This window comes from Mucor mucedo, assembly GCF_025094135.1.
Source record: "Mucor mucedo strain NRRL 3635 chromosome Unknown EV154scaffold_40, whole genome shotgun sequence".
Lineage (NCBI taxonomy): Eukaryota > Fungi > Mucoromycota > Mucoromycetes > Mucorales > Mucoraceae > Mucor > Mucor mucedo.
In genome coordinates this window covers 143,808-166,006 of record NW_026252324.1, presented here as the reverse complement: position 1 = coordinate 166,006, position 22,199 = coordinate 143,808, and the positions used below count along the sequence as shown (strand labels likewise).

General features: G+C 36.1%; 9 protein-coding genes across 9 annotated transcripts; 7 read left to right on the top strand and 2 right to left on the bottom strand.

Annotated features, from left to right (window-relative positions):
- Positions 1–777: 777 nt before the first annotated feature.
- Positions 778–2,393, top strand: EV154DRAFT_507133 (uncharacterized protein). Its single transcript, XM_051601370.1, has 5 exons — positions 778–901; positions 955–1,469; positions 1,524–1,835; positions 1,886–2,032; positions 2,083–2,393. Exons 1-5 carry the CDS (start codon positions 856–858, stop codon positions 2,215–2,217), a joined length of 1,155 nt encoding a protein of 384 aa, XP_051458173.1. The 5' UTR covers positions 778–855; the 3' UTR covers positions 2,218–2,393.
- Positions 2,394–3,501: 1,108 nt separating this feature from the next.
- On the top strand, positions 3,502–4,016 carry EV154DRAFT_480959 (uncharacterized protein; the record flags this gene model as incomplete). The annotated part of the gene is made up of 2 exons (XM_051598362.1): positions 3,502–3,723; positions 3,906–4,016. 2 exons carry the CDS (start codon positions 3,502–3,504, stop codon positions 4,014–4,016), a joined length of 333 nt encoding a protein of 110 aa, XP_051458172.1.
- Positions 4,017–5,302: 1,286 nt separating this feature from the next.
- On the bottom strand, positions 5,303–7,208 carry EV154DRAFT_507132 (uncharacterized protein). Its single transcript, XM_051601369.1, has 3 exons — positions 6,550–7,208; positions 6,418–6,490; positions 5,303–6,356 (listed from the first exon to the last, which is right to left on the bottom strand). Exons 1-3 carry the CDS (start codon positions 7,196–7,198, stop codon positions 5,381–5,383), a joined length of 1,698 nt encoding a protein of 565 aa, XP_051458171.1. The 5' UTR covers positions 7,199–7,208; the 3' UTR covers positions 5,303–5,380.
- Positions 7,209–7,726: 518 nt separating this feature from the next.
- On the top strand, positions 7,727–10,375 carry EV154DRAFT_507131 (OPT oligopeptide transporter protein-domain-containing protein). Its single transcript, XM_051601368.1, has 4 exons — positions 7,727–8,004; positions 8,062–8,290; positions 8,358–8,932; positions 8,993–10,375. Exons 2-4 carry the CDS (start codon positions 8,101–8,103, stop codon positions 10,220–10,222), a joined length of 1,995 nt encoding a protein of 664 aa, XP_051458170.1. The 5' UTR covers positions 7,727–8,004; positions 8,062–8,100; the 3' UTR covers positions 10,223–10,375.
- Positions 10,376–10,489: 114 nt separating this feature from the next.
- Positions 10,490–11,518, bottom strand: EV154DRAFT_507126 (40S ribosomal protein S16). Its single transcript, XM_051601367.1, has 4 exons — positions 11,283–11,518; positions 10,997–11,174; positions 10,718–10,884; positions 10,490–10,647 (listed from the first exon to the last, which is right to left on the bottom strand). The coding sequence occupies exons 1-4, from the start codon at positions 11,310–11,312 to the stop codon at positions 10,600–10,602; spliced, it is 423 nt and encodes a 140-aa protein (XP_051458169.1). The 5' UTR covers positions 11,313–11,518; the 3' UTR covers positions 10,490–10,599.
- EV154DRAFT_215854 (uncharacterized protein) lies at positions 11,159–12,703 on the top strand. Its single transcript, XM_051594398.1, has 2 exons — positions 11,159–11,191; positions 11,269–12,703. The coding sequence occupies exon 2, from the start codon at positions 11,504–11,506 to the stop codon at positions 12,539–12,541; it is 1,038 nt and encodes a 345-aa protein (XP_051458168.1). The 5' UTR covers positions 11,159–11,191; positions 11,269–11,503; the 3' UTR covers positions 12,542–12,703.
- Positions 12,704–12,805: 102 nt separating this feature from the next.
- EV154DRAFT_480954 (uncharacterized protein) lies at positions 12,806–14,668 on the top strand (the record flags this gene model as incomplete). The annotated part of the gene is made up of 7 exons (XM_051598361.1): positions 12,806–12,938; positions 12,968–13,045; positions 13,402–13,495; positions 13,693–13,742; positions 14,073–14,203; positions 14,361–14,400; positions 14,565–14,668. 7 exons carry the CDS (start codon positions 12,806–12,808, stop codon positions 14,666–14,668), a joined length of 630 nt encoding a protein of 209 aa, XP_051458167.1.
- Positions 14,669–14,937: 269 nt separating this feature from the next.
- On the top strand, positions 14,938–16,200 carry EV154DRAFT_507122 (14-3-3-like protein). The gene is made up of 5 exons (XM_051601366.1): positions 14,938–15,008; positions 15,156–15,213; positions 15,276–15,307; positions 15,383–15,998; positions 16,075–16,200. Exons 1-5 carry the CDS (start codon positions 15,000–15,002, stop codon positions 16,122–16,124), a joined length of 765 nt encoding a protein of 254 aa, XP_051458166.1. The 5' UTR covers positions 14,938–14,999; the 3' UTR covers positions 16,125–16,200.
- Positions 16,201–16,284: 84 nt separating this feature from the next.
- EV154DRAFT_551283 (SacI domain protein) lies at positions 16,285–20,094 on the top strand. Its single transcript, XM_051604970.1, has 11 exons — positions 16,285–16,533; positions 16,607–17,246; positions 17,301–17,401; positions 17,477–17,660; positions 17,729–17,960; positions 18,045–18,146; positions 18,236–18,706; positions 18,797–19,048; positions 19,132–19,353; positions 19,432–19,869; positions 19,943–20,094. Exons 1-10 carry the CDS (start codon positions 16,318–16,320, stop codon positions 19,787–19,789), a joined length of 2,778 nt encoding a protein of 925 aa, XP_051458165.1. The 5' UTR covers positions 16,285–16,317; the 3' UTR covers positions 19,790–19,869; positions 19,943–20,094.
- The last annotated feature ends 2,105 nt before the right edge of the window (positions 20,095–22,199 follow it).

Below are 22,199 nucleotides of genomic sequence, written 5' to 3'. Positions count from 1 at the left end.
ATATTGTCGAAAAAGCAAAGTTAGTTTTTTTTTTTTTTTTTTTTTTTTTTTTTTTTTTCTGTGTCTTTTCAGGCATTGTGGCTGGGGAATGGATTTCGGGTGTACAATCCTGTTATGACAGTTGCATAGAAACTGTACCAACTCATAGCACTATGAACACAGTTGTGTGCAATATAAGAACTGTAACTTCAGATTAGCTATTTGTATTTGTCGCCCTAGATTCTTTAAATCTTACAGACATGGTTAAAATGTTGACTTGATATCTCAGGTAATTAACAATTAGTCAATCATTGCCGTATTGGCTTATGATTTAAATAGAAATGCAATTTTCGTCCTTTGTGGCGACCCGATTTTGGAGTGATACAAAATCAATTGCCAACCTTATTCCAACGTTCCTTTACTATGTATAAACACTTGTATTTCTTTCATTTAATAAACCACAGTTTTTTCTTTTGCTAAGATTTACTTGTAACCTATTGATATACTCGGCTTGCCACCTTATATCATAGTACTCACTTTTTTTGCTTGTCGGAAAACATAGCGACTTTACACCTTATGATACATAGTATCGTATACTCTTACATTGTCAGCTGCTAAAGCAATCCGAATGGGTCAAGGAAAGCGAAGATATAATTAAATCAATATATTAGGCGAACTCATACCCATCTCGACCCACAGTCTTATTATAATATCTGCCAGGGAATCTTAACAAGTCTTCTCAATATGGAAACAAAATTATAAATGTTCAAAAAAGAGTCACTTTTGCCTGTGAAAACTCAAATCAACCCCTTCACTTGTTGTTTTTGACACAACCTTTATTTTTCTACCAAAAAGTTTTCTTTTTTTTTTGACACAATGTTCAAAAGAAGCCTTGTTCATGTATCCAAATATTCAACACACGGTAAAAGACGAATGACCTCATGTCTTCATTTAAAATAACTATTTTTATTATAGCCTCACCTTTGCAGTCAACAAAAATCACCTTACCACTCCAGAATAAGCTGAGCATACTTTCCAAACGACATGACACTTTGCTTTCTCGACTTAATAGTAACAGCCTAAGCCCTTCAGAACTAACACAAGCCTCAAAAGAACTCGCTTCGATAAATGCACCAAAGGCCTTGTTCGAGGAGTGGCAAAAAGGCTGCAGCGACCTGGGAGAGTTACACGAGCTTTTATCAAGCGGGGATGCTGACGACCAAGAAATGATTGATTTAGCAAAAGAAGAGTATTCTGATATTATGGATCGTATCAGTCAAATTGAAAAGGATTTGATTACAGAATTGGCACCAAAGGATTCGGCTGATGATGCTAGTGCCATTTTGGAAATTCGCTCAGGCGCTGGTGGAGATGAAGCTTCCATTTTTTCTGCCGATATGGCTCGTATGTATGAACGTTTTGCTCAGTTAAGAAGATGGAAATGGGAAGTTCTGGCTAAATCTGATGAAACAGGTGGTAAAGGTTTCAAGGTAATAGATCTAGTGTATATAAAGCTCGGTGTAAATTCTAACGATTTAAAAAAGGATATCACTGTTAATATCGGTGGTAAGAATGTATTCGGTGTACTGAAATATGAATCGGGTGTACATCGAGTTCAAAGAGTTCCAGCAACTGAAGGACAAGGTAGAATTCATACATCTACTGTGACTGTGGCTATTTTACCACAACCTACCGAAGTGGATATTCAGATAAAGGAGTCCGACCTTAAAATCGATGTTTACCGTGCTTCTGGTGCAGGCGGACAGCATGTGAATACAACTGATAGTGCCGTTAGAATGACACATATACCAACTGGTTTGGTGGTAGCTATGCAAGACGAGAGATCACAACATAAGGTACATTATCTGAGCCTTTTATTAGTCATGAACTAACGTGAATCATTTAGAATAAAGACAAAGCTTTTAAGGTTCTTAAAGCTAAAGTATTTGAGCAACAACGATTAAAAACACAAAACGAGAGACGAGATTCAAGAAATAAACAGATTGGTACTGGTGACAGATCTGAAAAGATTAGAACATACAATTATCCACAGGTACGTTCATCTTTGGTTTGAATCATCATTGATGTTAATAAATTCTATAGAGTCGTGTCACAGACCATCGTATCAACTTGACATTATATGAGTTGGAACAAATTATATCTGGGGAAGCGTTGATGCACGTTATAGAACCACTCCAAGAACACTACCTTGCCGAATCCCTTTTAGATGAACAATAAGAATGAAAACTTGAATATAATGGGATGCAAATTCTATAGAGTAAGATTCAATATAATAATAAAAGTATATAAAGAATCTTAATATAAGTTGGTGGGTCCATAACCGTTGAAAAAAATATCGACTTTAAATAAAACATAATGAGAGTTACACTCTTTGGATATATCCTGTCACTCACATCTTATAAAAGTCGATCTGAAATGAAAAGGATAGGTTGGACGTTCCACTCCTAGAGGTTGCTCTTACAGAATATATTAAAATGAGCAGACTTATTTTATACAGGGAAAGCCCAAAGTACATCGACCTTTCTCCTTTTTTAAAACAGCCGTGTCTCAACCTTTCTAATGAACAAAATACGATCCCAAATATAGAATGTCTTATCGAGATTTGTATACTTGGTTGTAGAAAGTAGGTATCCGTTAATTTATACATTATTTCTGTTAGACACTTTGTCAGTCGTATAACTATATCAATATATAAGTAAATGAATCATCTATAAATAATAGCTGTTCTATTCTCTCTATGGGTATCTAATCCATTGAGGGAACTGCTAGTATTTGATTTATCTTTCTTATATTCTTGATTTAATAGGAGGAGGGGTTCCTTCTTCTAATCAAGATATAAATCCAGCGGTTATACGATTCTATATATATATACCTGTCAGTAATATATATATATTGACCAATCATGCAATCTTCAGTATAATGTATGTACTTGCAATAGAAGAAGTTGTATAGCAGTATATGCAATATCAAAGGTCGTTTAAATTTCATCATTTATTTATTGAAACGATTTGTTTAGTTCTCTTAAAGTGAATCGTACCCAAATACGACAAAGACCCCCTTTTACTTGTTAATAAAGCCTAAGTTAATTTTTGCAAGTTTAATAATTTTCTTCTTTTCGTTCATAAATCTATATCGATTTCTCTCAAATCCAATTTTTATCCGCATCCATATCTTCAAAACAAATATTCTTTTGAGCAGTAATGGAAGAAAAAATATGTTCAATTTTGACTGTGTAGAAAAGACCCAACAGGGTTTGGAGCAAGAATCAGGAGGATTACTTTAAGAGGTGCGATTTTAAGAGTCCATTTTCACTGGAGAAAAGATGTTAGAAAAATCGTCTTTGTTGTCCTAATTGTCATCACTTGACATCATGTTTTGTTATTAAGCAGAAAAAATATCTTATCCCCCTTATGATCTCACCGGGACAAAAAATAAGATGTGGGACACCTCAGAAAAGATGTAGGACACCTCAGAAAAGATTTAGGACACCTTAGAAAAGATATGGGACACCTTAGAAAAGATATGGGATACCTTAGAAAAGATGTGGGACACCTCAGAAAAGATATAGGACACCTTAGAAAAGATATGGGACACCTTAGAAAAGATATGGGATACCTTAGAAAAGATGTGGGAAACCTCAGAAAAGATATAGGACACCTCAGAAAAGATGTTGGACACCTCATGAAAGATGTTGGACTCTTGAGAAAAAAAAATGAGGGGGGGGTACTTAATTTTATTTATTCGTCCTAAATGATTTATCTTTGACCTACAGAATACCCATTACCCCGTAAATGACTGATACAATTCGGCAGGTAATATAGAAGGTAAATTATTATGTAATATATATCTCAGGCGGTGTATACATACTTTCTTAAAAAAAATGAGATTATTATCTAATTCTTAAGGACAGTCAAAAGGTACCCGATCCTAGGCTATTACCACGCGCACTTTGGTTGTCCCTAAGAGACCCGAAATATCATCCTGCACCATACATCTCAAACCTAGAAATGTTGTAAACGATCTTTAGTGTGATGCTCAAGTGATATTCTTTGACTGTATCCTGTCGACCATTCCCCATTATGTTATTATATACAATGTATATCTATGAGAGATAGAGAAAAGAGTTCCATCAGTGAACAAGGAGAGCTCATTGCATGTATAAGATTTCTGAATCGATGCTTTGTATACGATATATGTCTTCTTCCGTAAAAAAACGTGATTACCCTGTTTTCGTAATTTTAGAAGGACGGTAAGTTTTGAATTCAGAAATCTGGTCTATGATTTTTCTGAAACATCATTGTGAATCTCTTTGTAATTAAGTAACACTGTTCTTTCTCCAGCAATGGTGAGTGTTTAGAGAGACATCAATCATAGTGAGTGCATTGCTAGATAAATTCATGGCACAATCTCTTCAAGCGACGTTAAGTGTGTAAGGCTGTATGCAATTTCTATTCTTCAAATTCTGTCTCGGCTTAAAAATTGCAAATCACGTTTCTTCGGAGGCATACCTCTGACATTTAAAAGCTCGGATTCATCAATCGAACTAGTCCATGATGGAGCTATATTAACGATATAATATTTGCAATCATATTTTGAGCCGTATTTGTTAGGGAAGAAAAATAAAGGCCAGTTCACTTTTGGTCCGCCCAATACAACGAGTGCCCCCCGCATATTTTAATTTTAACAAACAAACCCAAAATAGTATGCGGTCATACCCTCGATTTGTGGCCAAATGGACGGAGCATAAATTAGGCCGACTAATAACATTCTTTTTGTTCTTTTCAACTTCATTCTAGACATGGAATATTCTTCTAAACTCTAAAACAATCTAGATTAGATCAGGGCTGCGGAGAAAGAGAAGGGAGGGAGGGGGGTGGAGGTATTAGTCGGTAAATATTAAGTCTCCAGGCTCCGATGAGTATTTTGACATTCAGGATTTAAAAGAACTTTGGTTACTGGGGTCGATAACAACCAGGCACACCTGTTAATTACATTGAGATTATATTGTATATATTGTTTGTATCCGACACAAATATTTGCAAGTTATACGAAGGTTGAGCCTAATATAATAAACAAAGCAACCGCTTTATGAACTAATTCCGATTCGCTTTATTTTGTTATAAAGACAAGTACGGATATATCTTTCTTTTTAATTCGTGTGAGACGTTGTAGACCATTTAGTCTGTATCACAGTGTAACAAATCTTCAACAGATGTCTCTCCTTTTGCACGGAGATGCTTTTACTTCTTAGACCCAGGCACACATTTATGAGTCATTGCATTTGCTACATATGAAGCAGAAATTTGTTTTTTATATGTCTAGGTAACGTTACACATGACGGCATTTTATTTATGAATATGGAGAAAAAACGTGTGAAATATTATAAGGATGAGGTAAGGGTGGTAACGAATTTCTCGACAAATTTTGTTTTGGGGTGATTTTTACCAAAAACGATTGTGCGCATTTTCAAGGCACGAACAAAAGCGGTACGAGCTTCCTTTAACCACTTCTTTTCAAGGACATGGCTACGACCCCTTGATTCAGTCGCCATTTTATCGCACAACTCACCAAGATTTTGCCAGAAATCAGAAATCTCAGATGTGTTTCCAGGCAAAAGACCGATCTCTGAATATTGTTCCAACATGATCAGAATAAATTTGTTGACTTCAATCGCACCTTTCATATCACCGCTATGGCGTTTGCAGTTCATCAGTGGGATATACGAATTGAATCGATAAGAGTTCAATATATGTAATTCGCCGCCATGAGAGGATTCACTCTTGGTCAAAAGTTCCAATTTTTCAGCTCCCCTTTTATAATCACGTTTTTGACGAATAGCGGTCATACCCAAAGAATAAATTTTGTTTGCATCTTCTAAATGTTGACGGACGGCATCAGGAGAGCTTTCGTCACCACACGAAGCGCACTTGAATGGAACAGTGCTGGTATATAAATTACGCTGGCCCTTGACCAAGTTCTCCATTGATGTAGGGGGTATCACATAGACATCTTCATCACATCTGTCACAGAGAACACCTTGAAGAAAACGATCCACGGATTTTTCAATAGGACTGGCACAACGCTTGCATTTACACCAGAAATGCTTAGTCTCAAACAATTCTTGTCTTCTTTCATCACGGTCGGAATAAAGATCGATATAGGTCACCACTAGTTCTTCGTCCTTACTAACAGGTCGGATGGTTCGCATTGATAGTTTTCCATCGGGTAGGCCAACAAACATACAGTTAGGATTACAACTATGATTGAAAAATAAAGCTGCGAGTGGGAATAATCCAAGTGCAACATCAGTATTTCTAGATTGATTGTCGCCTAACCCATGCGCGTTTGAATTAATTCTATAGAAAAATAGAAGCGTTAAGAAGGTTACAAAAAAAAAAAAAAAAAAAAAAACATTACCTGCAAGCAAGTGTTACCATATCGTCTACTGGAATACGAATAGTATCAGACATTTCCATTGATAGTCGTTGAGCTATAACATGTGATTAGCTTTGGAATTTAAAGACGAAAAAAAAAAATATGTAAACTTACAGGCATCTGTCACAACCTTAATAAAATCAGGACTACAGCTGTCTCTATGGCTCACTAAATCATTAACACACCAAAAAGGGGTAGATTTATCGTGTGCTGATTCACCGGTACAATCGGTATGTTTACGAGCAATAAGAATAGTCATTAAACGAAGTAAATCGGGGTCAACATCAGTGGCACGTCCAATAGCGTATAATTGAGTGAAAGGATAGCAGACAGAGGGATGTAAATAATCTTTGTCCTTGCAAGATTGGGAACAATAGAATGAGAGATTACAATCAGAGCACTTGATTTTTTGTGCATCCAGATCGTTTAAACAAATATGGCACTGTTGGTCAATAAACTCGGATCTAACAACAAACGAAGTGGCCTTTTCAATAAGAAGTTCCTCGCCTTCCTTTAAATTTTCCGAAGCAATAGCATGACGACCCTTTGTCCTTGTAATATTGACCTTGACGGGATACTGTTTCATTGATTCTTGATAAAAGGGATTCAGGCTCTCGACGGCTTGGCTCTTTTTCTTATTCTTCTTCTTTTTGCTACTGGCTTTACTAATAGTGGTATCATCACTGGATTGAATTTGACAGCTCTGATCCAGTTTTTCCGCTAAATCGACCTGGTTAGTCTCTCTGGTTTCTAAAGCGACCATTGTATTTTTATAAAATATTTAATATAAAAAAATAGATACCGAAAAATAAAGACCAGGTTATATATGTTTTTTTAAAAAAAACTGTGACTGCTCCTGCTTAGTGTATTCGTTATGGAAATTCAGTCAGGAAGTGGCAGTTCTTGGTTTTGGTCTCCGCTAAAGAGCTTCACATGGAGCCCTTAGTCCGCGGTTTCAATCATTTTTTCAAATTTCGTCAAACTCAACTCTTTGCCAGCCCAGAATGATACAGTTATGATAGCTTTGTTTTCAATCTTTAAAAATATGAGGGAAAAATAGATATTTGCTGTATCAATTGTAATCTTAATAATTTTACATGGCCGTGAATGTTAGTCGCTGTTCATAAAGCGGTGTTTATGAAACATGAGACAAAAAAGAGCTCCCAGTTTAACATTTCCGTACGATCCCAAGCTATCCGTTTATGTATTCCCGTCCATCTTAAACTCAAAAAAAGAATGAACGGAAGCGCATTTCTTTTCACAATAGTACACCCAGGGCGGGAGGAGGTTAACCCGTTTGTGAGGACAACCGGAACTTTAAATTATGTATACAGCAAAAGCATATTTTTGTTCTGTTCGTTTCTAAATTTTCGAAAGTCTGCTTGGGAGTTTCAAAAATTTAAACGTGTCCAGGTTATAATGTCAATAGAAGTCGGGGAACGCGTCAACTCATTTAGAAGTAGGAATGACAAATCCTTCTCATGTAACTAGTCTAATGTTCTTTATTTTTCATACCTCCACTCCAAAGCCGACAACGAAATATGTCATGAGCTTCCAATAAATTTCTCTGTTAGTTGAATAAAATTTCTTTTCTCATCAAATAGACACTGATTTTTGTGGCAATAGATCCGCTCAACGCTGGTTGGATTGGCTATAGGCACTTTAATGTGTTTCTCCAACATGTATTTTGGTCTACAGACAGGCTGGATATCCATGATGTCTCTTCAAGCATCCTTATTAGGCTTTGCTATTTTCAGACCTTTTCAAAACAGGCTTGCGTGCCAGTTTGGGCCAATCGAAAACGTATATTTACAGACCGTCGCTGTCGCAACTGCCACCATGCCATTAGCTGCCGGTAAATGAAATGGAAGTGAGACAAAATTCCACACGTATGTAACCTTTTTTTTTTTTTTTTATGTTAGGTTTTGTCGGTATTATTCCTGCTCTAGGTCAATTGACAGCTTCTGATAATCCTAGTGGGCCCATCATTTTGTCTGCCTGGAAGTTAATGCTATGGTCACTAGGATTATCGTTTTTCGGTGTATTTTTTGCTATTCCACTTCGAAAGCAGACAATTATTAAAGAGCAATTAAAATTTCCCTCAGGAACAGCTACAGCCCAAATGATTACCCTTTTGCATGACATACCCGAACCACAATTGAGACAAAGAACAGGACTAAACAGAATTCAATTGCAGCAGCAGCAGGAAGCGCATGAGTTAACATCAGTCAGTGAAGACACTTCCACTAATTTATCCGTAAATGAAAATCTGGTTACCGTTGACGAACAACCTTCTGATATAGCATGGTCATTGAAGTTACATGCATTACTGGTATCATTTTCATTGTCATCAGCATATACTTTGACGTCCTATTTCTTCCCTATAATATACGCATTGCCTGTTTTCAATTGGATAACTTTTAATTACATAGACTTTAAGGCGTGGGAATGGTATTTTACACCCAGTCTTAGTTATATTGGTCAAGGCATTATTATGGTACATGCGCCACTATTAGATGCTAATAAAATACTTACAGCCTTTATAAACATTATATAGGGCCTTCCTACAACACTTTCAATGCTATTAGGAGCTTTTGTTGGTTGGGGCATACTGTCGCCTCTAGCTTATTTCTCTGGTTGGGCACCTGGACCTATTAATGACTGGAAAACCGGATCAAAAGGATGGATACTTTGGGTTTCATTGGGTGTGATGATATCAGAGTCCATTGTTTCCTTGGCAACTGTCTTAGTAAAACAGGCATTTCTTATGATCAGATCAGAACGATCAGTTGATACTGATCAACAAGAAGGATTGCTAGGAGAATTTCAAAATGACGAAGGGTGGGGAGATGATGGAAATGAAACTCCATCTCTACCTGCGATACATTCAAAAAATGATTTACCAACACATCAGCAGGTGCCATTCTATATGACTGTGACTGGATTAATTGCTTCTGTAATACTTTGCATAGTCATGGTCAAAATCGTGTTTGGGAGTGAAGTCATGCCCATTGGAATGACGGTAATATCAATTGTTTTTGCCATGTTCTTGAGCGTACTAGGTGTACGTGCATTAGGAGAGACAGACCTGAACCCGGTTTCTGGTATCGGAAAAATAAGCCAGATACTAGCAGGCGGATTAATGCCTGGTGCAATTGTAGCAAATCTAATTGCCGGAGGTATTGCTGAAGCAGGTGCTCAACAAGCCGGAGACCTTATGCAGGACCTAAAAACAGGATACCTTCTAGATGCGTCGCCCAAAGCTCAATTTTACGGTCAACTTATCGGGTCCCTTTTCAGTTCATTTGTTTCAACAGGAGCTTACTTATTGTACACGTCCGTCTATGTCATTCCGGGGCCCGAATTTCCTGTTCCAACCGCACAAGTATGGCTTGATATGTCCCGACTTGTCAATGGACAACCTTTGCCTGACCATGTTTTAGAATTTATCCTTGGGTTTGCTATTCTATTCGCTTTTCTTGTGGTGATAAAAGAAACAGGAGGCTCAGATAAAGGTTGGCGTCGTTATATACCTCAAGGTATTGCATTTGCGATTGGTATTTATAACCCTCCTAGTTTCACATTGGCTAGAGTTATTGGTGGCTTTATTGCTTCGGCTTGGGAAAGCTACTGCGATTCGGACCGTCATAGTAGTGGCTGGTGTAAATCGTACAAAAAAATCGGGCATGTGTTGATTGTGATTGTTGCCAGCGGATTTGTATTAGGGGAAGGTACTTTTGCTATTGTCAACATGGCACTTCATGTTCTCCGTGTTCCCCATTTTTAAAATAGAAATGTGTATATTTAGTTGATTTGTTACATAAAGATTTTACCTTGCGGTAGTGGTTGTGATTTAATTGTCAAAGACATTTCCAATATGCAGATTTTTTGTCTATATGATAACAACTAAAAGCTAATGATGTTGCCGTAATTTATAAAGGTAAATACATGTATAAGAAAAAAAAAAAAGAACCCAAATATAAAACGATCCTTCGCGAGCTAACTAAGGAATACTGACGCGCAGACCATGTACTAAAACAATGCTTATTTGTAATTTGTTTAAAAATGCGTTATTTTATTTGGAAAAAGATCTACCAAAATGTTAAAAAAAAAGATACGGCACAGAGTAACCACATACTTTCCATGTAATGGAAAATAAATTTTTTAACGGTAAGACTTTTGGAAACGAGCACGGGCACCGGGACCACCGAACTATAAAAATAAAACAAAAGGATTAGTGTTACAATTCATTATTCGACGATTCATATCTTTGATAAATTACCTTCTTGGGTTCACAACGACGGGGATCGGCAACGAGGAGAGTACGGTCATATTGAACAAGGATTTCCTTGATCTCCTTCTTGGCAGCCTCATCGACGAACTTTTGGTAGAAGGCAACGATGGCCTTAGCAAGAGCTTGACGGATGGCATAAACTTGAGAAGTGTGACCTAAATTACGAGTGATTAATAAATGCTCTCTTTTTTTTTTTTTATTCGTCTCTTCCAATCACTATTGTTTTCTCTCTTTTTCTTTTCTCTGCATATTGTCTCTAATACATACCACCACCGTTGACACGAATTCTGATGTCAGTGTTGGCGAAACGCTCCTCACCCAAAAGAAGGATGACTTCGTAGACCTTGAACTTCAAGATCTCGGGTTCGAGGAGTTCAATGGGGGAACCGTTGATACGGATGAGACCATGACCACGCTTGCAGTGGGCAACAGCGGTAGCGGTTTTCTGTTATTTTTATAAATGTAATTAGTACCATGACAAATTTAACGTATAGCTAATTTTTTTTTTTTTATGTATTTTTAAAAAAAAAAATAACTAGAAAATCAAACTAACCTTACGGCCGAATGTCTGTACAGCTTCCATTTTTCGGTACTATTGAAATGGATGGGTTAGATGGAATGCCTTTTTTTTCGTTGTGGTTAAATTCATCACTTTGGATGGATGGGATACCTTTGGGTTGAGAGAAGGAGCAAAACTATGGGTGCGTTCGCTTTTGCTTATTAGAGGCTGCCAACTTTCGCTCTCAGGCGGGGCTTCACATTTCCCCACCCACAATGGCATGGTCCGGTCCACGTTTTACCGGACTGTCACGTGATGTGTCAAATTTGCCTGAGAGTTGCCCCGCTCAGTTGATTTTCTGCTTCCCCTCCCTCCCTCCCCCAATGTCAACCGTACCAACTTTATATTCAATATGCTTTGATTACATTAAAACACATTCAGAAGATTTAACTTGTCTCGATGGAGTTCCGTTTAAACCAGTTGTGGAAAATATTGTGAAATACCTGTTTACGTCTGACGCTCCTTTAAACAGCTCAGTGCTATCCGTCATTCCTCAGACTCATTCCAAGGCCTTGAGGGCTTCAAATTCTGTGTGGACTCAGGTTGTGTTTGAAAAGTTAAGATTTTCTATTCAGCCCATGTTAAAAGCAATGTCTCACGATTTTCCCAAGTTCATTACTCACCTTAAAATGGGTGCTACTGATCTTTGCGACGACGATGTTTTCTTGTTGAGTGGTTTTACGAATCTCATGGTGTTGGACCTGAAAGGAAACCAAAATATCACAGATAGAACTGTTTCTTATATCACCACGATGGCTTTAAATATATCCGGTGGCAGAGGACTACCTTACCTTGAGAAACTTTATTTTGACCACGTCAAAGGAATTACTGACAAGAGCCTGAAATTTTTTGGAAAGATGTTGTACCTTTCGTTTGTATCACTGACTGGGACCCATATCACGCCTCATGTTGCCAAAGCTTATCTAAAAGCACAAGGGTATCAAATGTTGGATTCTCATATCAAATCTCATTTCAACGAAAATTCAACGAAAAACTATAAGCTATATTCTTTCATTGAAAGAAAATCTTTTGAGCATCAAATACATCCAAAGAGAAACAGGTACATGCCCGTTGAGGAAACAGCCAATCTACCTCTGCTCGAGTTTAGCAAAAATATCACACACGCTACCCTGCGCTCCAAAGCACATGCACCCGTAAAACCGAAACCAAAAGCCGCCAAGAGACAAAAGTTGTATGCAAATGATTTCTTAGCGATGATGGAAAGTGAGCTATCTAGAGATGATGATGAATAGATGTAAACAAACACTATATCTTGTTTCTCGATTAAATCAAATATAGCCTATCTTTGTTGGCATTATGTAAATCATATCCTTATATTAAATACCATCATTCATCTTTAAAGAAGAAACTCTGGCTTATAATCAGCATTTATCTAATAAAGTAAAAAATGTATTGCCTATTCACCTTTTGCATGCATTAATTATGTAATATTTCCCTATTTATGCACAACCCAATCTTGAACGAATCTTCAAAGACTCATTGCATAGTATAAGTAAATGTTTCAGAGTAAACTGATTTGGGTAACGGCTCTCGCCTCTTTTATTTCCTTTGTACTGTGCCTTCAGAACCTTTTAATTTTCTGGAGCTGTACTGAAAGTACTCTTCTGTTGGAACAGAGATCTTACCCAGGTTGTCTTATGTCTGATGCTTATGTTTAGCGCTTAAAAATTCTCGAGCTGGTTTGAGACAGTTGATAACGAAGATGGTTCTTGAAACATCTGTATCGAAATGGCCAAGTAAAATAACTAGAAAAAACAATCAACCTAACCAACAAGTATTTTGCTCAGGGCGTATATTAGTTTATTATGTTGGTTCTCGCAAAGGGAGGAATGTGTTACCCTAATCTTTCTACAGCTCAAAGAAGGAAATTTCTTTTATTAACTTATTCATAATGCCGGTCGGGCCTATGTTAACGGAAAATCGAATAAGATAACAATCGATATTTTTTTTTAAAAAAAAAGTAATTTAATGTAGTGTAAACTAGAACGCTTCTCCAACAAGAAATACAATAAGGATGCCTTCCTTTAAAGTTAATAAGCATGTTAGGCCTTTAGGAAAAGCAATGCTGTAAAGAAATCTTAATGAAAACTAGGCAGACGTATCACACTTACATTAAACCAATCTGCGTCATTTCTAAGTCGTCGGCTTAAGATGCATAAGGTTGCGGTTAGACCCACCCGTCAAAGGTATACATAATGAAAGAATACAGTAAACAAATGTTAGTTATTGGTCATACATTGAAACGAAAGAGAAGACATAAGCAAAATTGGCTTCCCTTGTAACTTTTCACTCGTACATGGGATGGTATTGCATGACTGCAGATTTTTCCGACAATGTGAGCGATAAATTTTGATATTATAAAACGAACATTTAAGACACAGAGATGGTCAAAACACGCTGAAAACAACAAGAGCATGACAGCCGGAAGCTCCGGTAGATCCCTCAAGAAACTTTGTGACTTGTCAAACATTCTATTTGTTTCCATTCCCCCCATTTTGGGTTTGAAAATTTGAGCAAAAACCCGTGTTTACAGAATTTACACTTCAAATTCAGACGAATCAAATTAAATTGATATCTTATTAGCTTGCAAAAATTGGAGACTTTGGAACAAAAAGTGTTAAAGCCAAAAAAAAAAAAAAAAAAAAAAAAGAGATTCAAGCATTTGTTTACCTGCATCGAAGTTTACTTTGTGATTAATTCCTGTCACAGAAGCAAAGAGTCATTGTTAGATAAATCATCAGGGGTTAGTTTTTTAACAAGTAGACAAACGAAGAATTTCAACTGTTCAGCCTTGTATATGGTTGCACATGGTATGTATCACTAAAAAGTTTGACACTGTCGCCATGCCTCTGTTCCACAGGTTTTTGCCTATTTTTGACTTTTCGTACGTTATGGTAAAAAAATATTTATACATTTGTAAATATTTCCCCGTCTCAATTCATTTTAGACAAATTGACATATTGTATGTAACACCATCACGAACAAATAACAGGAAATTATTTGTTTCCCTTAGCATTATTTGCACACTTTTTCTTTTGTATTCGCATACAGAACTTGACCCTACCAGTAGCTCGAATCCCGCGTAACAAAGGTACGACTGTCCTTTTCTCGCTTACAGCAACTTTGCCAGTCCGGGATTGTATAAACGCGCATTTACCAGTCTGGATATACTAAGTATTACACTCTTTAATGACTCGGGATCACTGAGACGGCTCTACTGGGGTATTTAGATTTTCTTTTTTTTATTTTCTGCAGAAAGTTGTTCAATTTTTAAGCATCTTGTGACTCTAAAAGGATTGCATGAATTATCATTTCACTCTGTGCCCAAGCATTATTGTCTTGGCTTTTGGTTTCTATGACAGTTTTTTTGGTATATAAAATAATTTTCTGAATTCATAGAATATTATTTTATTTTTTTTCAAAAAAAAAAAAAAGGGATTAAAGCATTTCACGGCTTGGAATCCTGACCGCTCACATAATTTAAACATGAAAGTTTAAAAATATCTTTTTTTTCGCACTGGGAAATACCTTTTTTTAAAAGGCCGCTCGTATCTGCGTTTAAATAAATCATAATCCCCGTGTTCATGACGTCCTTTTTTTTTATATCATACTGACTTTTTTTTTTTATTATTATTATTAGAATCTCTTTTTATTAAATCTTAATCTTTGTTTTTCTTAAAAAAAAAAAAAATGGCTACTGTAAGTATTCTAAAAAAAAAGTTTGTTGTATCGATAAAGTGAAAGGATCTTTGCTCATCTTGTTTTTTTTTACAAAAACAAGATGAAAACAACTTTTTTTTTTTCATCATGATGACAACATTTTTTAGCTAACTTGTTTTTGTTTAGGAACGCGAAAATAATGTCTACATGGCCAAGCTTGCCGAGCAAGCCGAGCGTTACGATGGTAAATAAGCAGTTGTATGAAATGCAAGGTGCACCTTTTTTAATTAAAAATGTTATTTTTAGAAATGGTCCAATTCACTAAAGAAGTTGCCAAGGTAAGGAAAAAAAATTATTCTTTTTTAAACATTGGGAAGGGAGAGACTAATGGAAAGATTACCCTTTTTTGTTAGATGGGCATTGAGTTAACTGTCGAAGAACGTAACCTTTTATCTGTCGCCTACAAGAATGTGATTGGTGCTCGTCGTGCCTCTTGGAGAATTGTTTCATCTATCGAGCAAAAGGAAGAAAGCAAGGGTAACTCCACTCAAGTTGATAAGATCAAGGCTTATCGTCAAAAGATTGAGAACGAACTCCAAGATGTTTGTCAAGATATTTTAAACGTTTTGACTGATGATTTGATCCCTAATGCTCAAGGTGGTGAATCCAGAGTCTTCTATTATAAGATGAAGGGTGATTATCATCGTTACCTTGCTGAGTTCCTTACTGGCGATGCCCGTAAGAATGCTGCCACTGAAGCTCATGACGCCTACAAGAACGCTACAGAAGTCGCTCAAACCGAATTAGCTCCTACTCATCCTATCCGTCTTGGTCTCGCCTTGAACTTCTCTGTCTTCTACTACGAAATCCTCAACTCTCCTGAACGTGCCTGTCATCTCGCTAAGCAAGCATTCGATGATGCTATTGCTGAACTTGATACCCTTTCCGAAGAATCTTACAAGGACTCTACTCTTATCATGCAATTATTAAGAGATAACTTGACTTTGTGGACCTCTGACTTGCAAGATGGTAAGCCCATTTAATAATTTATATCTACCACTTTTATATATATATATATATATTTAACCCCTCTTTCTCTAAATAGAATCCGATAAGACCGAGAACAAGGCTGAAGATGCTGAAGAGTCAAAGTAACTTTTTTTTTTTCTAAATACAAAACAAATCCCCATATCAAATTATTAAAGTAATAAAAACAAAAATATAAACCTAATGGCTGAAGAAAATATGTCACTCGCGCCAACAGAAAAAAAAAAAAAAAAAAAAAAAAAAAAAAAAAAAACTCTTTTTTTCCCCTATTATTTTCTTTTTTTGTTGTTATCATTATTAAATGAACCAAGACTCACAGATATTCACAGACAATCAAGCGTCTCTAAACGACCATTACACACATAGTAAAATGTCTGAAGCACCGGATAACGTGTTACCACCACCACAACCAACACAACCACCTGCTGCCGTTCCTGCAGTAGAACAAAAGACTTCTTTAAAATATGCTCATCCTAGATTCACCATGAGCACTTTTCAACTCTATGAAACAAAAACGGTACGTGATAAAAGAGGCTTCTCTTTTTTTTTTTATTATTATTAAAGTCTATGACTCAATTTTGTATGTACAGAGATATTATTTAGTCGGTACGAACGGAGCGAAAAAACGTTATAGAGTGCTTCAAATACATCGAACGAATCCCAAAGACTTGGTTGTCATTGAGGACGACGTCATATACACAGAGCAAGAGAAAACAAGACTACTCAAGATGATTGAAGATGGTAATCTGAGTGTAGGTGGTTTACATTTGTCTGCCATGAGAATACATGGTATTGTGGGGTTTGTCCGCTTCACACAAGGCTGGTACATGATATTCATCACAAAGAGAAGACAGGTTGCATTATTGGGCGGACATTATATCTATCATATCGATGAGACTCGTCTTGTACCCATCGGATATGGTGCAAAAATCGATAAAAACTCGGATGAAGCAAGATACATGGCCATCTTTCAGAATATCGACCTGGCAAAGAACTTTTATTTCTCTTACACCTATGACATTACTAATTCACTTCAAAAGAACCTAACACAACCCCCTTTAGCACCAGCACAGGGATCATCCTCTTCTTCTGCCCAAAAAGAGGATGATAGCTTGAAACACAATGATATGTTTGTGTGGAATCATTATTTACTAAGTGCTGGATTCGAGAACCTCGATAGCAAATCAGGCTGGATTTTACCTCTCATCTATGGTTTTGTAGATCAAGCAAGTATGTAGACCCTTTTTTTTTTTTTTTTTACAAGCATACTCACATTATAATTAGAAATCTCTGTCTTTGGTAGGAATATCGTAGTGACATTGATTGCTAGAAGATCACGTTACTTTGCCGGAGCCCGTTTTTTGAAGCGTGGTGTGAATGACAAGGTATAACAAATCCTTGCAGTTGTCCCCAAAAAAAAAAAAAAAAAAATGAAAAATTAACACTCTATTCTTATACAGGGATTTGTAGCCAATGATGTAGAGACTGAGCAAATTGTTACAGATATGGCAACAACATCATTTCACTCCACGGATTATCTATTTGGTAACCCACGCTACACTTCGTATGTACAGTACAGAGGATCTATCCCTTTAATATGGTCGCAAGACACAACCAATATGTCTCCTAAACCACCCATCGAATGTAAGTTTTGATATTTCTCCCCTTTTCATAATCTGATCACCCTTATCTCATACGATTCTATTGTACAGTAAATGTTGTGGATCCATTCTTTTCAGCTGCTGCTCTTCATTTTGAAAATCTTTTTGAAAGATACGGTACTCCCGTCATTGTATTGAACTTGATCAAACAAAAGGAAAAAACCAAGCGTGAATCAATTTTGGGAAAGGAGTTTGCGGAATCCATCAAGTATCTCAATCAATTTTTACCGGATGATAAACAGATTAATTACATTGCTTGGGATATGTCGCGAGCATCTAAAAGGTAAAGATACATAAAATATATATATATATACAATAAGAAAAAAAAAAGTGGGGGTGGACTGCAGCATTAATATGTGTAACGTAGTCATGATCAGGATGTCATTGGGTTCTTAGAAAAAATTGCCGATGATACAATGGAGTCAACTGGGTTCTTTCAAAGCGGTATTAGCGATGATCCAGCAGAAGAGTAAGTCGCCCTGAGGTTTTTTTTTTTTTTTTTTTTTTAGGGGGGGAAACAGTATTAATTTTTTTGTGTGCAATTAAAAAAAAAAAAAGTGTCAAGTATTCAAGACAAGAGGGCGTACTAAGAACAAATTGTATTGACTGTCTCGATCGAACCAATGCAGCTCAGTTCTTAATGGGTAAATGTGCTTTAGGCCACCAGCTATATGCATTAGGTGTCATTGCATCACCCAAAATTGATTTCGATTCAGACGCAGTCAATATCTTTACCGAGATGTATCATGATCATGGTGATACCATTGCTCTTCAATACGGTGGTTCCCATCTTGTCAACACAATGGAAACCTACAGAAAGATCAATCAATGGACAAGTCATCCTAGGGATATGATCGAATCCATCCGTCGATTTTATGCAAATGCATTTTCTGATGCAGATAAACAGGACGCTATTAATCTCTTTCTGGGTAATTTCGTCACCGTTGATGGTCAACCCACCCTTTGGGAATTAAGCTCAGATTATCACTTGCATAATCAACATCCTTTAAAGAAAGACGTGCGCCGAGAGTAAGTTTTTTTTTTTTTTTTTTTGACAATTTTGTTCCTCTTTTTTTAGTCAACCGAATTTTTTTTCATTTTTTTATTATTTTTGTTTAGTTACCGCCATTGGTATGCCAAAGAAGTGTTGGAGAAAAAGACACACGAATTAGATCCAGCATTATTCGAAATACCTTACCAGTTCCGTGTTCCGGCAGTGAATCCCGATGAGAGCGATACTTTTCAAGGATACTGGGTTGAATATTACAATCATAAAGAGCTAACAAGTCTGGATAGCTTATTTACATTTAACATGAATGGTACATTGAAATACCGGCCTCTGAAAATATCCGCATCCAAGCAAATAAAAGAGTAAGGTACAAGCACCCAATGAGAAAAAAAAAAAAAGAGGAATAGGGACGTTTTTTTTTTTGTATTTATTTATTTTACGGTAGATTGACAAAGGCGGAAGCTTTAGAGATGAGTCCATTCACAGTCAGGGCTGGAGGTAAAAACCCGTCCAACCTGAATCCAGCCACTTTTAAAGAAAAAAATGAACCCCAGGATGAAAATATCAATCATGAAATTGAAATGTCGCCTTCCTGGACCATTGAGGGAATCACACAGCGTAACTTGGATCCAAGTATTACTCATGCAGAACACAAAGAATATAAAAGGTAGTGTTTAAAAAAAATAGTAATGAGGTTTCCACCACCTCCCTTTTTGCTAAAGCAGACATATTTTTCTTACGCTAGATATACCCAACAATTTAAAAGTATTGAAAAACTAACAGTAACACATGGTGATCAATCGAGTTACGCTAATGTGGAGAACTTTCCTGAATTTCAACAATACCAAAACTATATCCATAAAAATGAGTTGGAGGAGCATCCATCCGCACTCAAGACCATCAGTATTGATGAGCAGGTGTATAACACTTACGTTGATATACCCCGTAGAGCTGCCTCTGTGCAAGTTAGTCGTGAATGGAGCGGAAATGCAAGAAAGAGGTATGAAGGTTACGCTAGTTACTTGCGGCATGGAAAATACCCCTCGCAACAGCAGCAACAACAACAGCAAACAAGGCAATCTAGTACGAGTGGATTAAACTGATCAAGTTGGATGACAACCATGATTTGTTTGAAATAAAAATAGAGCATATCATGTGAAATTTAGGCATTTTGATAAAATAGGTACGATTACGTAACTTTCTTTATTTAACTACAACGTGCGCGTAAAAACTTGACTTATCATGGGGAAAATTAGAATTTTAGAGTGTAAAAAAAAACACTTGTTTCTCAGAGCCGTTCAATAGACACAAGATGAATAATAATGTTTTTTTTGGGGGGTCGTACAGGATGGGACATTTCTAGAATTTAGAGCCAAACTGTCGGTAGTCCAATAAAAAAAAAACGTGCACCCCCCATATATGGCAAGTTTTTTTCACTGCCCGCCACCCAAATCTGTATTCGGGATGCAAAAAAAAACATGGATGCTTAAAAAAAAAAGATTTCTAGAAGCCAAAGAAAAAAAGTTCTTTGGGGACAAATTTAATAATTCTTTGTTCGGTCTGAAGCGAGGTATCTTGAGTGAAAGGGGAAAAAAGATCCATGACTAAGGTTGAATCTTAATGGAGAATCATTCTACCTTTTAATTGTCAAACAAAAAAAAAAAAGGGACTTAACACAATGTGTAACTGGTATTGATATTTGACAAAAAAACCAGTTTTCCTGTATAGTTGGTGTGTCCCGTATGACAGCCAATCCCCTCGTCATGTGTCCCTTTAATTATTTTCATTTATTGGTGCTTTTCGTACATAGCTTTAAACCTTTTTTTTTTTTAAGACAAAAAAAAAAAGGTAACTAGGCCTGGGCACCCACAGATTCAAATCACAATAAGCATTAACCACAGCAAACACGAATCAAAATAGGAAAGAGTTTTGATAGGTGTAAATCACAAAATAGTAGTGTGAGAGAACTAGTGAACTTTTATCTGTTCTAAAAAAAAAACATGTAGCGCTTATTTCTAGGAAATGATCTTTTTTACTAAACGTAATTGTCGACTAAATACGACATCAAGGCTTTCATTCTTCTCTTATTTTTTATAATGATGACGTGTCAATATCTACTATAAAAGATGGAGTTTTTAATATAATGGAATTGTAACAACCCCCCTAAAAAAAAAAAGGAATCCTTCCTGGGTCTCAATCTTTCAGCTACACCAAAAGAAGATTATTTTTACGTTAAAGAATTCTAGAAGCGGCCCTAAATGAATCTGAGACGCCAGCGACTTTTGGTAAGTAAACGAGATGAACACTAATTATGTATCAATCACATAATAATAATGGTCTTGATAAAAGAGAGAGAAGCGCACCTTTTTTTTTTTTTTTTTTTTTTTTTTGCAAAGTATCTTGGCAATCTACCTTCACTAAGTCCTACTGCTTTAGTGGCGGCTCTATCACAATAAGATTCAGTTGAAATAACAATTTCCGGACTCATCTTGTAAGTCGTAAATAGTCGTACTTAATTTACAAGAAAGAATACCCGCGACTTTTTTATTTTTTTTTGCGCTAGCAACTTTTTATTTTGTCTGTTAATAATTGCATTTTAAATGAGAAGATCTAAAAAACTACTATTAAAACTTTTTCGCAACCAAAAACCAAAAATTTGTAGGACATTTCATAAAGCCATTGCCCACGAAATAAGTATCGTGTTTGTCTTGTAAAAGTATTTATCAGCAGAGTAAATAAAAGTTCCCCATTTCATAAAATTTAATTTATATATAAATCATTTCAAATAGGTAGATATTCCATGAGTTTTTACAATTATGAGGATGAAATGTCCACCCCCCCCCTTTTATTTTTTTTTTAAAAAAAAAGTATACCATCTTTTAGTTATTTTACTCGTAAACTAGAGCAAGAAATACGGAGGATATTATATCTGTAAATATTATAATAAATGATAAATACTAGGCAAGCGTTCTATGACAGGCTAAAGTTATTGTTTTATAACAAGTATTTGAAAGCTACACAATTCTTCATCTGCAGAAGAAAAAAAAACCCACTGAGTGACCGATATAATACGTATTAGCATCATGTCGAGTTTTGAAGCAATAGATAGATCTAAAACTCACGTACTACTATATCAATAAAAATGAACATTCTAGACACAATTGTCCAATATACAGGGATGTAGTTACAAAAAGGTCACTTATTTCTGAATGATGTGTTGGTGTACCTGGACATTAAAATATAAACATATATATATATATAAAGGTCAGAATCCGTTACAGAATTTCTCTCTAGACATGATTCAGATTGTTACTTGTATAAGTGAAATTTTTTAAATGATACAATTCCCTTATCATTTTTTGCGATTTTTTTATTTTACATAATGGTTTCTAGGTAACCGCCAATTATCTTGGGAAATCGTCATTTTTTTTTTTCGGAAAGATACACTAGTCTCATTGCTACGTAGGGAAAGTTCTTCCTTAAACAACTACATCCCCTCAAGAGATTTTACCA

Excerpts from the sequence above, each read along its gene's own strand:
- EV154DRAFT_507133 (XM_051601370.1), top strand. The coding sequence starts at position 856 with ATGTTCAAAAGAAGCCTTGTTCATGTATCCAAATATTCAACACACG. Across the intron at positions 1,470-1,523 it reads CAGGTGGTAAAGGTTTCAAG|GATATCACTGTTAATATCGG; the intron begins GTAATAGATCTA and ends GATTTAAAAAAG. Across the intron at positions 2,033-2,082 it reads GAACATACAATTATCCACAG|AGTCGTGTCACAGACCATCG; the intron begins GTACGTTCATCT and ends TAAATTCTATAG.
- EV154DRAFT_507132 (XM_051601369.1), bottom strand. The coding sequence starts at position 7,198 with ATGGTCGCTTTAGAAACCAGAGAGACTAACCAGGTCGATTTAGCGGAA. Across the intron at positions 6,491-6,549 it reads TAAGGTTGTGACAGATGCCT|CTCAACGACTATCAATGGAA; the intron begins GTAAGTTTACAT and ends CACATGTTATAG. Across the intron at positions 6,357-6,417 it reads ATGGTAACACTTGCTTGCAG|AATTAATTCAAACGCGCATG; the intron begins GTAATGTTTTTT and ends ATTTTTCTATAG.
- EV154DRAFT_507131 (XM_051601368.1), top strand. The coding sequence starts at position 8,101 with ATGTGTTTCTCCAACATGTATTTTGGTCTACAGACAGGCTGGATATCC. Across the intron at positions 8,291-8,357 it reads CACCATGCCATTAGCTGCCG|GTTTTGTCGGTATTATTCCT; the intron begins GTAAATGAAATG and ends TTTTTATGTTAG. Across the intron at positions 8,933-8,992 it reads TTGGTCAAGGCATTATTATG|GGCCTTCCTACAACACTTTC; the intron begins GTACATGCGCCA and ends AACATTATATAG.
- EV154DRAFT_507126 (XM_051601367.1), bottom strand. The coding sequence starts at position 11,312 with ATGGAAGCTGTACAGACATTCGGCCGTAAG. Across the intron at positions 11,175-11,282 it reads TACAGACATTCGGCCGTAAG|AAAACCGCTACCGCTGTTGC; the intron begins GTTAGTTTGATT and ends TAAAAATAACAG. Across the intron at positions 10,648-10,717 it reads GTCGTTGTGAACCCAAGAAG|TTCGGTGGTCCCGGTGCCCG; the intron begins GTAATTTATCAA and ends TTATTTTTATAG.
- EV154DRAFT_215854 (XM_051594398.1), top strand. The coding sequence starts at position 11,504 with ATGGCATGGTCCGGTCCACGTTTTACCGGACTGTCACGTGATGTGTCA.
- EV154DRAFT_507122 (XM_051601366.1), top strand. Across the intron at positions 15,214-15,275 it reads GCAAGCCGAGCGTTACGATG|AAATGGTCCAATTCACTAAA; the intron begins GTAAATAAGCAG and ends TGTTATTTTTAG. Across the intron at positions 15,308-15,382 it reads TCACTAAAGAAGTTGCCAAG|ATGGGCATTGAGTTAACTGT; the intron begins GTAAGGAAAAAA and ends CTTTTTTGTTAG.
- EV154DRAFT_551283 (XM_051604970.1), top strand. The coding sequence starts at position 16,318 with ATGAACCAAGACTCACAGATATTCACAGACAATCAAGCGTCTCTAAAC. Across the intron at positions 16,534-16,606 it reads AACTCTATGAAACAAAAACG|AGATATTATTTAGTCGGTAC; the intron begins GTACGTGATAAA and ends TTGTATGTACAG. Across the intron at positions 18,147-18,235 it reads AGCGATGATCCAGCAGAAGA|TGTCAAGTATTCAAGACAAG; the intron begins GTAAGTCGCCCT and ends AAAAAAAAAAAG.